This window comes from Bradysia coprophila, assembly GCF_014529535.1.
Source record: "Bradysia coprophila strain Holo2 chromosome IV unlocalized genomic scaffold, BU_Bcop_v1 contig_81, whole genome shotgun sequence".
Taxonomy (NCBI): domain Eukaryota; kingdom Metazoa; phylum Arthropoda; class Insecta; order Diptera; family Sciaridae; genus Bradysia; species Bradysia coprophila.
The window spans coordinates 576984-590758 of NW_023503375.1; the positions used below are offsets into that span (position 1 = coordinate 576984).

Genomic DNA, 13775 nt, shown 5'->3' on the forward strand with positions numbered 1-13775 from the left:
CTGTAAGTTGAGTCAATAGGAATAACAACATAATAAGCAATGGGTTCTGTCAGTCCTTTGTAGAAAGGAGATTTAGTGTTAATCTTCTGAACATACTCTTCTGAAGGGAGAGTAAGGGTTTTGAAACGTGTGCTGGTGATGTGTTTGCTGTCAGTGAAGGGTTAATGACAATCGAGATTTCCAATGAGCAATGTTTAATCTTGTACCATGCACTGTGTTAGGTTCATTCTTTCTTTCTTTATTTATTTATTTAATTCATCGAATCGATATAGTAATGTAATAGAGCACAGCATAGCTCCAGTTAACTCAAAATTATAATTTAACGCAAAACAACTCAATCTTAAGTCTTTGTAGACAGTGCCGGACTGGCCCTATGGGCGTTCGGGCGTTTCCCGAAGGGCCTTCTGATTTTTGTATGGATAAATGACGACGAAGGGCTTTTTGAGAAATTTCGCCATACAACGCCCGAAGGGCTTTCTTGAGCCAGTCCGGCACTGTTTGTAGATGGTTAGAGATGCCAGTTTAAGTTATTTTTACCTGTGAGGACAATCACAGGAGAATAATTCTCTGGGGTTATTTGATAGATTTCGTCAGTTAGCACTTATCACTGCTGATCAATGCACACAGAACTTGTACTGCTGTGTCATTATTAAAATCTAAAGCCCTTTTTAGGACCTCCTCTTCATCTTTTATTTCTTTTTACGTTCCAAACAAACTGATCCTTATTATGTTAGCTAATCATGTTAACATTGGAGCTAATTTTAGCTAATCTCTAGCATCAGAACCAAGTTTGATTTGCGTTGATTCTCTATGGTTTGAATAAGTCTTGAGGGTTTTGACTAAGCCGTCCTCCTTCCAACCTTTACCTTTACATTAATCTTACAACAATTCTTAAAAATAAAAATTAAAAATCAATTTCCTTGTAGGACTACCCGCCAATGGAATTTTCAACACCACCATTAGCTATGACCCACATTATGGCACCGAACGGCGGCGGCACATTACGTCGTGGTATGCGCGTACCGCCACCGGACGTCACCCATCATACGAACCATTCGAAAGCACCGCATGAAATGCACAATAATAGCAGCCAAAACGGATCACAGGGGATTAATAATTTAAGTAATTTGTCACAGCTATCGAATTCGGTACCGGTCAAACCGCCCGGCATCCTCAAAGATCCGAACCGGAAGCAGCACAACAATATGCAAATATTGAATGTGCAAAATGCGCCGGGCATCGGTAATAGTTTGCTGGTCGGCGGTTACGATCCGAGCACACACAATTTGAGTTCGTTTAATGCATCGATGGGGTATACGGACGCTGACGGTCATTTAGTGTAGGGCGGTAGATTAGTTTTTGTTTATGTTTTAAATGAGAGATGAGAGAAAAAAAAAGATTTCTGTGAATATATTGAGACGGGGGAGAAATAATTTTCGTATTAAAAATATAAACTTAGATTAGCCGGTAAAAATCAATACGATATCCCAAATAATATTTTTAATAATTAAAATGGAAAATAAATTTAAAAAAACAAAAAAAAAACAAGAAAACTGAACGAGTGAAAAATGTTAAAGATTAATTTTTGATTTTTATTAAAAACGATTGAATTACAAAAAGAACAAAAAAAAAATGTTTATAAAATAAAGTGGATAAAGGAGAAGGCGCCTTTACTGTTGTGTTTTCTTTTTTATATTTATGTAAATGAAACAAATAAAATTTAATGGAATGCAGAGAAACCGAATCTAGACAATTTTTAAGAAACAGAACAAAAAATGGGTAATTCATTGTAAATGATCTCAATATTAAGAAGAAGAAAGAAGATAATAAATCAGCCTCACCTTGGCATCTTAAAAATCGTGAGAGAATTAAATGTGTTAAAAATAAATGAAAAAAAAAATTAAAAAATTAATTTTTGCTGGGATGTGATCTAATTGCTAAAACAAAACAAAAAATTATTAGAAATTGTAAATAAATAAAAATTGCGAATTCAAAAAAACTTAAATAATTAAAATTAATTAACAAAAAAATGGAACGTAAAGAGTATAAGAAATCATTAATGTAATTTGTAATATAAAAAAAAAAAATTTTTGTTCTTTGGTTTATAACACGAATTCAAACCAAATGATTATAAAACAAAATGAAAGAACTCCATCCCTCCTCCCGGCATCACATCAGTTCATCCAATAAAAATTTCAAAGAATTTTTACGAGCTTACAGCTCGAAAGTTTAACGGAATAAAAGTCAAATTGAAATATCTGGTCGTTTTATATCAATTAAACTAAGAATTTAAATAGCTACACACAGTAGACCGAGAGCCGGTGTGCATTTCAGTCTCTTATAAGACCACAGTTTTGAAACCGCTGTCATATTGTTGAACTACGGCGATACGAACGTAGTATATTGTGCAGAGTCAATTTTTGTAGCGCTAGAACGCATGCTACAATAGACAACAATTGAAATCATTTTGCGGAACTGTTGACTTCTAGAACTTCTTGGTTTATTTAAAAGAAAATCCAACATGTCCAAAATTGTGTAAGTTGACAGTTCGCGAAGTGCTGTGATTGTCAATTGTAACAAAACTTATTCTCAGGCGTCATTATATAGTTGAAATTTGGGTCAAAATGAAGGCCATCTGTACCAATTGAAGAATGAAATTCGAAGATACAAATTTTATAGACAGTCGTCGTGCCTGACAGATCAAAAATTTGAATTTTATACTTACCAGGCACGGCGTACTTTTCAATAAAACAAATTATTGTCAGTTGGGATCAATACATTCATTTTGACATCAATTTGGATTTTCTACGATGTGTTGATTGCCGAGATAAATAGATCCACTAGAACTAGCAACTAGCGCTCCGGAATGAAAGTCTTTGAACAAATGTCTCTCGTACTGCGTGTAGTACAATAATATGGTTCCAATGGTTCCAATCCGTGACCATATAACGGACTGATATGCACCCAGGCTTTCGGTCTACAATAAAACACAATGGAATGGATGAAAAGAAAATCTTTTTTCTGTTAAACAAAATATTAAATGTTAAGGTAATTAATGTCAGGGATTGATTTTATAATTCATTTTTTTTATTGCTACGATTGAACCATGTAATTCCATTGTCTCGGGTTTGTTAAAGAAGGGAAACATATTTACGAATTAAGAATTTCAATTACATTTTCCCCCTTTTTTCCATTAAAATTACCGATCCGAATTCAATCAATTACAGTGCAAGCATTGCACCTACATAGAGATTGACGATTGAATCAATTAGTTTGGACTGATTCTGTTGGAAATTAAAAAAATTCTATTCATTGCCATCATATACACAGCTCAATTTCTTGCTGCGATTTGAAGTGAAATGTTTAAGAGACACTTGGAGACTTAATGACACAAATGATTTCTTTTTTTAAATGAACGAAATTGCAGAAAGGTTTCAATCATTCGTTTCGTTGCATTTGTAATAGTCAAACGAGGGATTAATTTAATCGAATTTTGAAAGAGCGAATGTTAAATTGGAACGAAAATTATTTTTGCAGAATAATTAAACCCTCGCTGCTGCTGTTTGGTGAAAATTAGTCTCTTCCACGCTCACACAGATCCGCAACCAAATATTTACAAAGTTCCACTCACAGACTAGGCTTTGGTATTGGTCTTCGACCTACTCCATTCTCGATTTTCTTGCGATGACGGGTCACTTTATAGACGATGTGGCCTAACTGCGGATCCATGGTGGCACCATTACTCTTCAATGAACATTTCAGACTTCTGAATTTTCATACCACCACCCAGCGCTGTAAAAATTCCTTGTCTTCAACTCATCAATATCATTGAATATTCAGTTCACCGATCATCCATAAAACGGGTACAAAGTCGACAAAAACTCATCTCAATCTCTCAAGTCTGTAATGGTTAAAAACAATAATTTTACATCTGATACACCGCGAGGAATTGAAAAGCCAATGTTAAATAAACGGTAGAGTCGTCTCAGCGTATTTACACAATGCCGAGATACTTTTTTCGCTTTGCCGTTTTGTCAAAACGATGCACACACAGTTTCATGGTGGAAGGAGGAATGTAAACAGAAGAGAAAGAAGCTCAATAAAATATGCCAATATTGATTGGTAAGTGCGGTCAAACGATTCGTATTGATAATATGCAACAATAACAGTTTTAAGCGAGTGGATTTATGGTAGAGAAAAATGAAGAAAAGAAGTCAATAAAGTTCAACAGAAAGTTCACTTGAAAGTTTGAAGAAACAGAAACCAACCAACCAAACTGAAACAAATATTTAAATAATTTTAACCTGTCACAGACGGCAAGCATATTAACAGTTTTACTATCTGGTCTACTACTTCATTTGATCAAAGATTTTCAAAGATTGATTTCGGAAATCTTTTACTTCATTTGTTTAGAACACGCTTTTTGATATATAAGACCTTATTTGCTGAAGCCTGTCGTTTATTATTGCTGTCGTTGTCGATAGCAGATGACAGCCGTATGTAACAGGTTGAATAATTTTTAAAAATTTAGTTTCAAACGAGTTACGATTATTGATAGATTTCGTTTAAATAGGCTTAAATTATAAAATGGGAAGAAGTATTTAAACAATAAAATTAAAAACTACAATTGCCAAAGACCTCAGAAATAAGAATAAATTTCTTTTAATTTAACAATTTAGTTTTAAGGAGTTTTTGTTTCGCAATTTAATTTAAAAAATTTTTTTTTTGAACAAAAATTTATTTTTAAACTTAAAAGCTAGTGCATTTTGGTTGACTTAAGTTACACCATTGCGAATATTAATTCAAATAATACTCACTAATCGAACAAAGACTTTTTTTTGTATATTTAATGAAATGAAAACATAGTTTTATCATCCGTTCTACATATTGTTCTTTTATACGATGTATTTTTTTGCCATCGGGAAATGGTTTACATAAATTCAGAGACGCAGAAGACAAACAAATCTTCAACAATTGAAAATAAAATCAAATGGCCAAATTTTGTACAATAAAACAACCAACAACTGAGAGTTTAACAAATTTCAAATCAACATTTTACTCAATTTTGCCAAAAAGAATTTTTATAAAAAAAGTAGCAAATCGAATACGAAAACAGAATTTAAATTTGTAGGACTGCTTGCTGGACTAATATTTTTCAAAAAATAATCCTCAAATTTTGATTTTTTTTACGTTCAATCTCTTTTCCTTTGAATGACAAAGTGCCTTAAAATCCCTGATAAAATCTTTTTTGTTTTATAATCAAAATCCTTGAGTTACAAATCTATAGAACTGTTCATGATAGGTTGATAAATAAAATGTTGTTGAAAGATTGGTGTAAACAACGAAGAAGGAAACCGTAGAAAGTATATTGTTACACCTTTGGAATGTTTTCGAAAAGTTCTTCCTGTTCCTGTTCGTGTTTTTCCCTACATAAATGCCGATTTACCTACTAAACGATGCCAAATTTATGACGATTATGCAGAATTAAAGTTTTTTCTTTTCTTTTTCTTTTGTATTAACGAAATATGTGAAGTCCAGAATTTCGATGGTCACACTGCTTTTAATTATCCAACCGTTTCACTGTCACTCAGCGCCTAATGCGACTCACAAACCTGAATGAATCAATCCTACATAGCTCTGCTCCGGAGTTCAAATCTTTGGGTTAGAATCGCACAGACTATTGTAGCTTTGAAGGGCTTAAGGGAGCTTTGAGATTACTTTGAAATCCAAAAATAATTTACGGTAGGATTCTAAAGCAAGGATAACCTTCGGAGAAATGATTCCCAAAAGATTCGCTAAATTATTTTGAATCTTTAGAGAATTTTAGGGATTCTTTGTGAATTCATTGTCAAACATTAGGCTTCCTGTAGAAGCTCAAAGCTTGAAAGGACCTTTTCAAGCGGCAGTGTAGCAGTTGACAAAAAAGATAATTGAATCAAGGCGAAAATAGTCAAGGACCATCTTTTGCACAACGTTCTCTATAAATGATTTTCTTTCTACAACCAACTACAATGGTGGACGAGTAAACAGAAAACAGTTTAATATGTCATTCACTCTTTTAGAAACGGCCAGTCATCTGTTATCGGTAACAACGACACAAATAAACGTTGAGCTATGGCTGATGTTTAATTTAGCAGAATGTATGACGAAACAAAAGTGGTAACAGATTTTGTGCCGGTCAATAGGCCATAACAAAAAGAGTGACAGATTATCAAGATTTATGTCGCAGACGCTTCCCATTTGTAAAAGAGGAAACGGCTACAAATTAGTGCAGAAGAAGTAATCCATGAAGTAGTACTGCCAGTTACATAACAAACTGAAGAAACTAAATGTGACATTTTGTGAGAATTAGAAGATATAACCTCAAATTTGGCTTTGCACTTCTTTTTCATAACAGAAAGTGAATTAAAATTAGAATTTAGTGCCAATAAATATTTATCGTGTGTCTGAGTCTTTATATTTTCGAACAACGGTCTGACTGTTCTAAATTTCAAAATCAAGGAAAAGAACAACTTACACAAGAACAACGATTAGAATAGAAATGTTTTTTTTTTATTTCTTTTTTTTTTTAGTAAAAAACGATTGAATTTCCAAGGTATAATTGTGATTTGAATGACTATAAGATAAAAAAAATATAGAATTCATTCAGTAAGACATTGTTGATATTAAAAGAAGAAGGGAAAAAATTGAAAATTAAAAGAAAAATTAGAATCCGAACTGAAAATAAAATTTAAAGAAAGAAAATTCATTTTATTATACATTAAACGATAAAATCATCACAAGAAATTTCAATAAATGTGTGCTCTGTATAAATACGTCGTGCAATAAAACATTAAAAAATTAAAATTAAAAATGAAGAAGGACAAGAAGAAGAAAGATCTGTAAATAATCTCTTAGATAAAAAATCCTGTTAAATATTTAATATTTTATAAAAATAATTAAATACAAAAAATAGAAATTATAAATAAAATAAAAAGCAGAAAAAAATTATATTAAAAAAGGTAAACTTTTTAGATAGATATTGTAATAAATAAATTAAAACAAAAAGAAACAGAAAATTAAATTTAATAATTGAAAAAGTCCATCCTTAAAGAAAAGAGTTGCGAATAAATATTTTCGTAAATCGTAAAGTGAAAGAAAAAATTGCTTGTCTTCAATTCCCCCAAAAAATATATTAATCCCCAGATCAATATGTCTTTTGAACTGTGACAGAATTGAATTGTTCCGTTTATGATCAACATTTGATTAACCAAACAATTCACCAATTTGGGCTCACGAAAGCACAGCAAGCAATTATATACTTTGACTTGACGATATAATTTTGTGAAAACATCATAAAATATTGTAAATAATGAAAATCATTTTTAAAAAATTGTTTTTTTTTTGTAACTCCCTATTGAAATTGTTTCCGTTTTTAATTTACTTCTCTAACTTTAATTATTACAAAAAAAAATTCGTTTTTAATTTTATGACAAAGAACAAAAGTAAAATGCAGAAAAAATTGCGAAAAAAAATTATTGTTGAAATCGAGATGTAACACAAAAGTATAGATCTAAATGTAAATTGTTAACTCAATAATGTCTTATGAATTCATATTATTGTAGTACTCTAAGAGCCAAGGAAATACATCTGAGATCTTAATAAACAAAAAAATTACTCTGTCATTAATAAAGAACATTGCATTTTCATTCATTCGAACGACGTGCCTTGCGACATGTCTTTCGATATGAACACGCAATAGAAAATTCCGTATCCTCTTTTATACATAAATGTTCCCAATTCTCAAGAGTTATGATTCCTCGATCATAAGGTGTCGAAAGTATCAAATTTTTCCGTAGTTAGAGATTCACGTCGGTTTTGAATCTCCAAAAATTACAAATGCTCGAAATCAAAAATCGAAAGTCAATGATGTCCTTTTTGCAAATACTCCAGTGATGATTTTATGAATTCAGTTAATACATTATTACGCATTATTCTGCTCACAGTAATTGATCTTATACTCAGACTAAGATAGAATGGAAGATCAAAGTCGAAGGAAAGAAACAACTGCCATTTTCTTTTACCTTTACCGAGACCTTTACAATGGTTTCTTATTGGTAAGTATGACCATGATGAAACAGAGGTTACTTACTAGGGCCGCATCCCACCAAGTCTCTATCGTCATCTTTCACAAGTGTTTAGTCTGTCTTGGTATAACAGGAGGTGGCGATTCAAACGATGGTCTATCAGCAATTCAGCTTATATCAGCTTATGAGCGAAGCGAGAATGAGTCGGATTGGTACTTCAACGTACTTCAAGCATGAGTGGTACTCTAAATAGAGTACTGAAACGGTACATTGTATCAAACAAATTTTGACAGTGTAAAAAAATTTGGAAACATTTTTCATAGAATATGGTACTGTATTTGGAAGCTGTCACTCAAAGGACCTTTGCTTGAAGTGCGTTGATAAAATACAACAGCTGTCAGAACATGTGAGTGCGTTGGTGCCATTCATGAATAAACACAAAAACTCTTCCATATGTTTGAAGAGAATTGAAAAGGTACTACATGAAGTTCGTGCTGTCCATAATTGATCCAAACGTACGCACCCCCTACAAATCCATTATTCCAACCGGTACTCCTTCTAGTAGAACAAATGGTTATACGTTACATACTAATCGTCTGACAATTGTTTCACATTTTACTTTCAACAAAGCACGGCAGAGTAAAATAAACCAGGCAAGAGCGGTTCATTTTCGAAACGTCAAATAAGGGACCTAATTGTTGAAACTCTAACCTAGTCTCGTTTTCGGTGGCCTTTGGCTGAGCAACTTTCCTTTTTACTTTCCTAGAATGTGGTGGTTTTATTAGCACCGACGATTCTAATTCGACTTACACAAAGAAATGGGGTGAATTTATTAGCACCGCCGATTTCTAACTACAAATTGAAACTAGAGATGTTACTCGTCTGAGTGTTCAAAATGTTCTGATCTACAATTATTAAAACCCGGAGATGTTGCTCGCTAGAGGTCTTTCTTTATTGTGATGAATTTTTCTTACAAACTAACGCATTTATACCCTTGTTCAACGGTTACTCGATATGATTTAATTTAAATGACAAAGAAAAGTGACTTAGATTGTAGACAAAAAGTAGAGTGATTTGACGCAGGATTAAATTAAGTAGAAATTATAAATCTTAGATAAAACATTTCATTCCAATTTCAACACTAATACACTGGATGAAAATGAACTCAAATGAACACTGACATAAATTGAAAGATTTTATTCTCAAAAAATATAGGGCTACTAGATTATTCAGGTCACTAGTCAAATCAGCGCTACTGCCTGGTTAACTTTACTATGTCGTGAACAAAGTTATATTGTTAAACTGTTTATTTACAAAATCTGCCGTCTAGAGTAGATTTTAAAGGCGTAAGGTGTACATATAAAGTCTTGAGTCAAGACTCTTGACACACATTCAGAAATCGATGAATAATTTCAGTAATTTCAAATGAATGGGCAACATTTTATATACTTTCAGAATAGAAGGTGTATGACAATGCAGTCAGTGGATCTATTACTTCAATTGTGTAAAGTATGTCCTAGTATTTGTTACAAAATCTATCGCTTCAATATTTAAATCAATCATTTCGTTATGAAATAGAACACTAGTCGTATCTCATCTATTATTCTTGACGCTGGCATCGATAACAGATGACAACAGAACGTATAACAACCAGCAACTGTCTTCTCTCAGATTCAATCAGATTGGTTGGTTAGAATGACCTTAATGAGCATACTCCTCCACATAATATATTCGATTATGTTACAACAACAACTCTCGTACTTAACTACCAAACACAACGAAAAATGTACAGACAGGCGTAATTTCCATATTAAATTTTGTTCTATCAAAGCTTGAAGTGCGTTGTTCTTTCAATGAAAGGAACGGTGGTACTAAATAGCCTCAATACGAACAACACACACTCTACGGATAATAGCGGCAGAGTCAAAATGACCCAAAACTATATCGGCTAAATTTGAAGTTTTTGGACAAAATGATGTATGGACGATTTGTACATTATCAAAAATAAGGGGCACCTTCCATACATTACTTTTCGATTGGACCACAGGTACCACCCGGAACCACCTGGAACCACTTGCAAAAATCAAGCAAAATTTCGACTCTGCCGCTATTATCCGTAGAGTGTGTGTTGTTCGTATTGAGGCTATTTAGGTGGTACTATCTACATATTATTTTTGTAGTCGGTACAAGAAACCTTCTTGAACTCACACCCTGAAAATAGCAATTGCAACAATTGCAAGAGAAAATGACGAGGGTTTCTTGGGACCGTCACGAGAATAGATCACAGGAATTTCTAAAAGAAAATCCCATTTTTCGAAATAAACCAATAATTACGATTAGCAGTATAACACCACATTCAATCCAATGCAATTCCCTCAGGTCATAGACACTAAGCCCGATGTATAAATAGTTTCATTTTCAGAAAAATCGCTAGACACAACAACGCCTGCGGTCTTCTAATTTAGAACGTCAACCACGTGCAATAGCTCATATTCAAAAGCATGACAATGAATGTATTACGTAAGTAATTGGTAAACAAAATCGCTAAAACATTGATTCGATGCCAGATTTGAAGAAAACACGACAGAAACATGAATGACCTTGAATTACTGTTGATAAACAAACTGGCGCAAGTGAGGAACTACGTTAACAGCGCTATCTCATTCTCGTTATATTCCGTCTAGCACATTTGAACGGTTAATTTTTAACATTAAACATTTCAATAATTAAACGCTAAAATCAAAATCTTTTTGGTTCACTTACTTCATTCGTCGACTTTTTTGAAAATAAGAAAAAATTTCAGTTTATTGTCTCACAGTAATTGAACTGGAAATGGGCCAACACGTGAGCGTTCGTCCACCGGAATGTCAACATTTCCCCTTAAATTTGCCCATCTCACGTCGCAACAATATTTGTATCGCTTGCACAATGCAGTTAGACATACGTTCTATCGTTCCTGTCTGTTTTTTCCAACTAACAATTCGGAAAATTCAAATCATCGTATGTTAACCGTATGATTTCGTAGGAAATGGGGAAGGAAAATTTGCTAGTACGAAAATACCGTTGCACTGTTAGCAAATATTGGCAAATTTCGTATTTATTTTCGTCATCAGGGGAATGATTTTATTGTATCAATTAACTGTTAATTTTCAATTCTAACAGTAAAATGTGGAAAGCTGGTCAATCGTAAACTCTTTTACTGTTGATGTTAAACTTACTGCAAACGGTAATCACAATATAATCCGGAAATCTATTTAAAATTTACTTCGTTTCCTACTGTAAAGTCTACATGTCTCGTACATCATCTCATTTTCAAAAGTTCGGAGAGTAATTTTACACATTTTGTAATTGTATAGCAGTCTTCTGTAGTAAAACATACCAATACGAGTGAACTTACGGGCCATATTTTTCTCTCCCACCATTATGTCAAAAACAGATAGAAAAATTTGGGCAGTTTCACGCCAGTATACTAGTCAAAGCACATCGAATGATTAATTGTAAGATCAAAAATTACAACAAAATAATCTAAAAATAAGTTTCTAAAGCACAATGTGAGCACAGTAAGTGTTGCTTTAGTGCAGTTTATGTAATAAATTGAAGAACTCTTACAGGCCCGGACTGGCCATACGGTGAATTCGGGGGATTCCCGATGGGCCTTTTGGATTTTTGTATGAGAATTTTTAATTTGTGGGTCATTTTAAATTGAGTTGCATGGAGGCCCCGATGGGCTTTTTCGAGCCAGTGCGGTATATAATGTGTAAACCCAAAAGTTAAGCCACATCAGGCCCGTAGCTAGGGGTGGGCTAGGGTGCTCTGAGCCTCTTTTGACATTTCGAAAAAAAGAAGATTTTTATTAAATTTCTCCAAACAAAAATATTTCTTTTCGTTCTGAAATGAGCAAAAATGAATTTCTGCAAAGGCTCTATACCAGGCAAAAGTTGACCGATTTTTAAACGTCGGATTCGTTCCTTACATCCGCCGTTTATACAATGACAACAAATGAATGAGGGTGATATGGATTTTTATTATGCGCGAAATTTTTGAAAACGCAAATGATTTTTGTGGATTTTTTTTTATTTTTATTTTTTTTAAGGTATTTCAGGTTTTAGGTATTTAGAGTGATATATATTTGATCACCCTAAATACCTAAAACCTAAAATACCTTAAAAAAAATAAAAATAAAAAAATTTCCACAAAAATCATTTGCGTTTTCAAAAATTTCGCGCACAATAAAAATCCATATCACCCTCATTCATTTGTTGTCATTGTATAAACGGCGAATGTAAGGAACGAATCCAACGTTTAAAAATCGGTCAACTTTTGCCTGGTATAGAGCCTTTGATTTCTGGCAACGGGCCTGAGCCTCATAACAGAAATTGTGCTAGCGTTCACTTTCCTCCCAATAATAACTTTAGTTTTTCAATATTTACAAACAAATTTGTAGTACAGAAAAAACCGCAACTAATTGACAGTGTACTACATGCGCTAGAGTGGAACGAATTTTCTTGCGAACACAGGAAATTTATTGAAACTATCGCTTTAAATTTGACTACATGAAAATCTGTAACCTAGCTAAAATGCATCTTTAGATGCTTGATTCAAAGGCCGTCGCATACCTTTAGTTTCGCTATGTGGTGAGGTTACAGTCATTCATTTCAACCAGTCATAGACTCTGACTCAGAGTGAGTCTGTAGAAATCTCATTAGTTAATTTTTAATGCAAGCTCAATCTTTTCTTGTGAAATACTAATTTTTACGTTAATTTGGACCTCTCAAGGAGTCTGAACGAAAAACTTAAAGCTCATGGCTTAAATAAAACTCAGATAAACTTTTTACGTTTTTAACGTCTTTTATATTCCACATCGTACCGCAACCTAAAGAAAATATTTTCGCTCACGTGGAACGAAGGAAACAAGCAAAACCTACAAAAAGTCAAAACTTTTAGTTCAAATTGAAACTATTAAAAGTAAAACTTTGTTTTTTCAAACATCTACTCCTTGTTTAAGCTTTATGAAACTGAGGCATAAATATCGATTCTATTACTTCGTTCGTTTCAAGAATTTTCAACTGATTGACGAAAAATCTATTACTTCATTGGTATTACATTCAACATGAATTTTTCTGTATAAAACCACATTACTAATCGTTTATTGCTCATTTTTGTCGACATATCGATAGCAAATGAGATGATGTCCAAAAGAGACTAGTGGCTTATGGCTAGTTGACTGTCACTCCTTTTAAAGAAAGTTTGGATACTGAAGAAGGATGACTGGGATTGAAATATCAAATTTTAATTCTGAACCTTTTAGTATTTACTTTTGAAACAAACATTATCGTTCACGTTGCAACATATTGAACCGGCCAAATCGATTCACCCTAATTCTGCACGACTCTCTTTTAACTTTAGTTTGATCTAGGCTGCGACGGAATCAACACGAAGTAAGTTAACGCTCCCGCAAAGTATTTATACGGAAAATTATGAAAAATCATAAATTTCAATAAAATCTCAACCGTCGTCCGCATAAATTTTCCGAAATCATTTTGGTGTTGTGTTTAACGTTTATGAATGAAATGCATAAAAATTAATTGTGAATCGATGGATTTTTTTCGGTTCGCCGGGCCTCGAATATATTTTTGAGCACAGCTCGTATGCCAAAAATAAATTTTTCAGTGGAGAATAATTTTTTACCTTCCAATTAACCGAGCTATG

General features: G+C 33.1%; 2 protein-coding genes across 8 annotated transcripts in view; both read left to right on the plus strand.

Moving 5' to 3' along the window:
• LOC119072157 (nephrin) overlaps positions 1 to 6677 on the plus strand; it is a 168532-nt gene extending 161855 nt beyond the window's left edge. For 2 of the 3 annotated variants that reach the window (XM_037177315.1, XM_037177313.1), the window contains one exon: positions 927 to 1513. In XM_037177315.1, coding sequence (XP_037033210.1) covers positions 927 to 1343 — 417 coding nt within the window. In that variant the 3' untranslated portion in view covers positions 1344 to 1513. Of the gene's footprint in view, positions 1 to 926 lie in introns of all 3 variants that reach the window. The other variant, XM_037177314.1, reaches the window with a different exon arrangement.
• A 6793-nt stretch (positions 6678 to 13470) lies between these two features.
• LOC119072156 (ryanodine receptor) overlaps positions 13471 to 13775 on the plus strand; it is a 57086-nt gene continuing 56781 nt past the window's right edge. For 3 of the 5 annotated variants that reach the window (XM_037177309.1, XM_037177311.1, XM_037177310.1), the window contains exon 1: positions 13479 to 13504. The gene's annotated coding sequence lies outside the window, so the exon portion shown is untranslated. Of the gene's footprint in view, positions 13505 to 13775 lie in introns of all 5 variants that reach the window. The other 2 variants (XM_037177308.1, XM_037177312.1) reach the window with 1 other exon arrangement.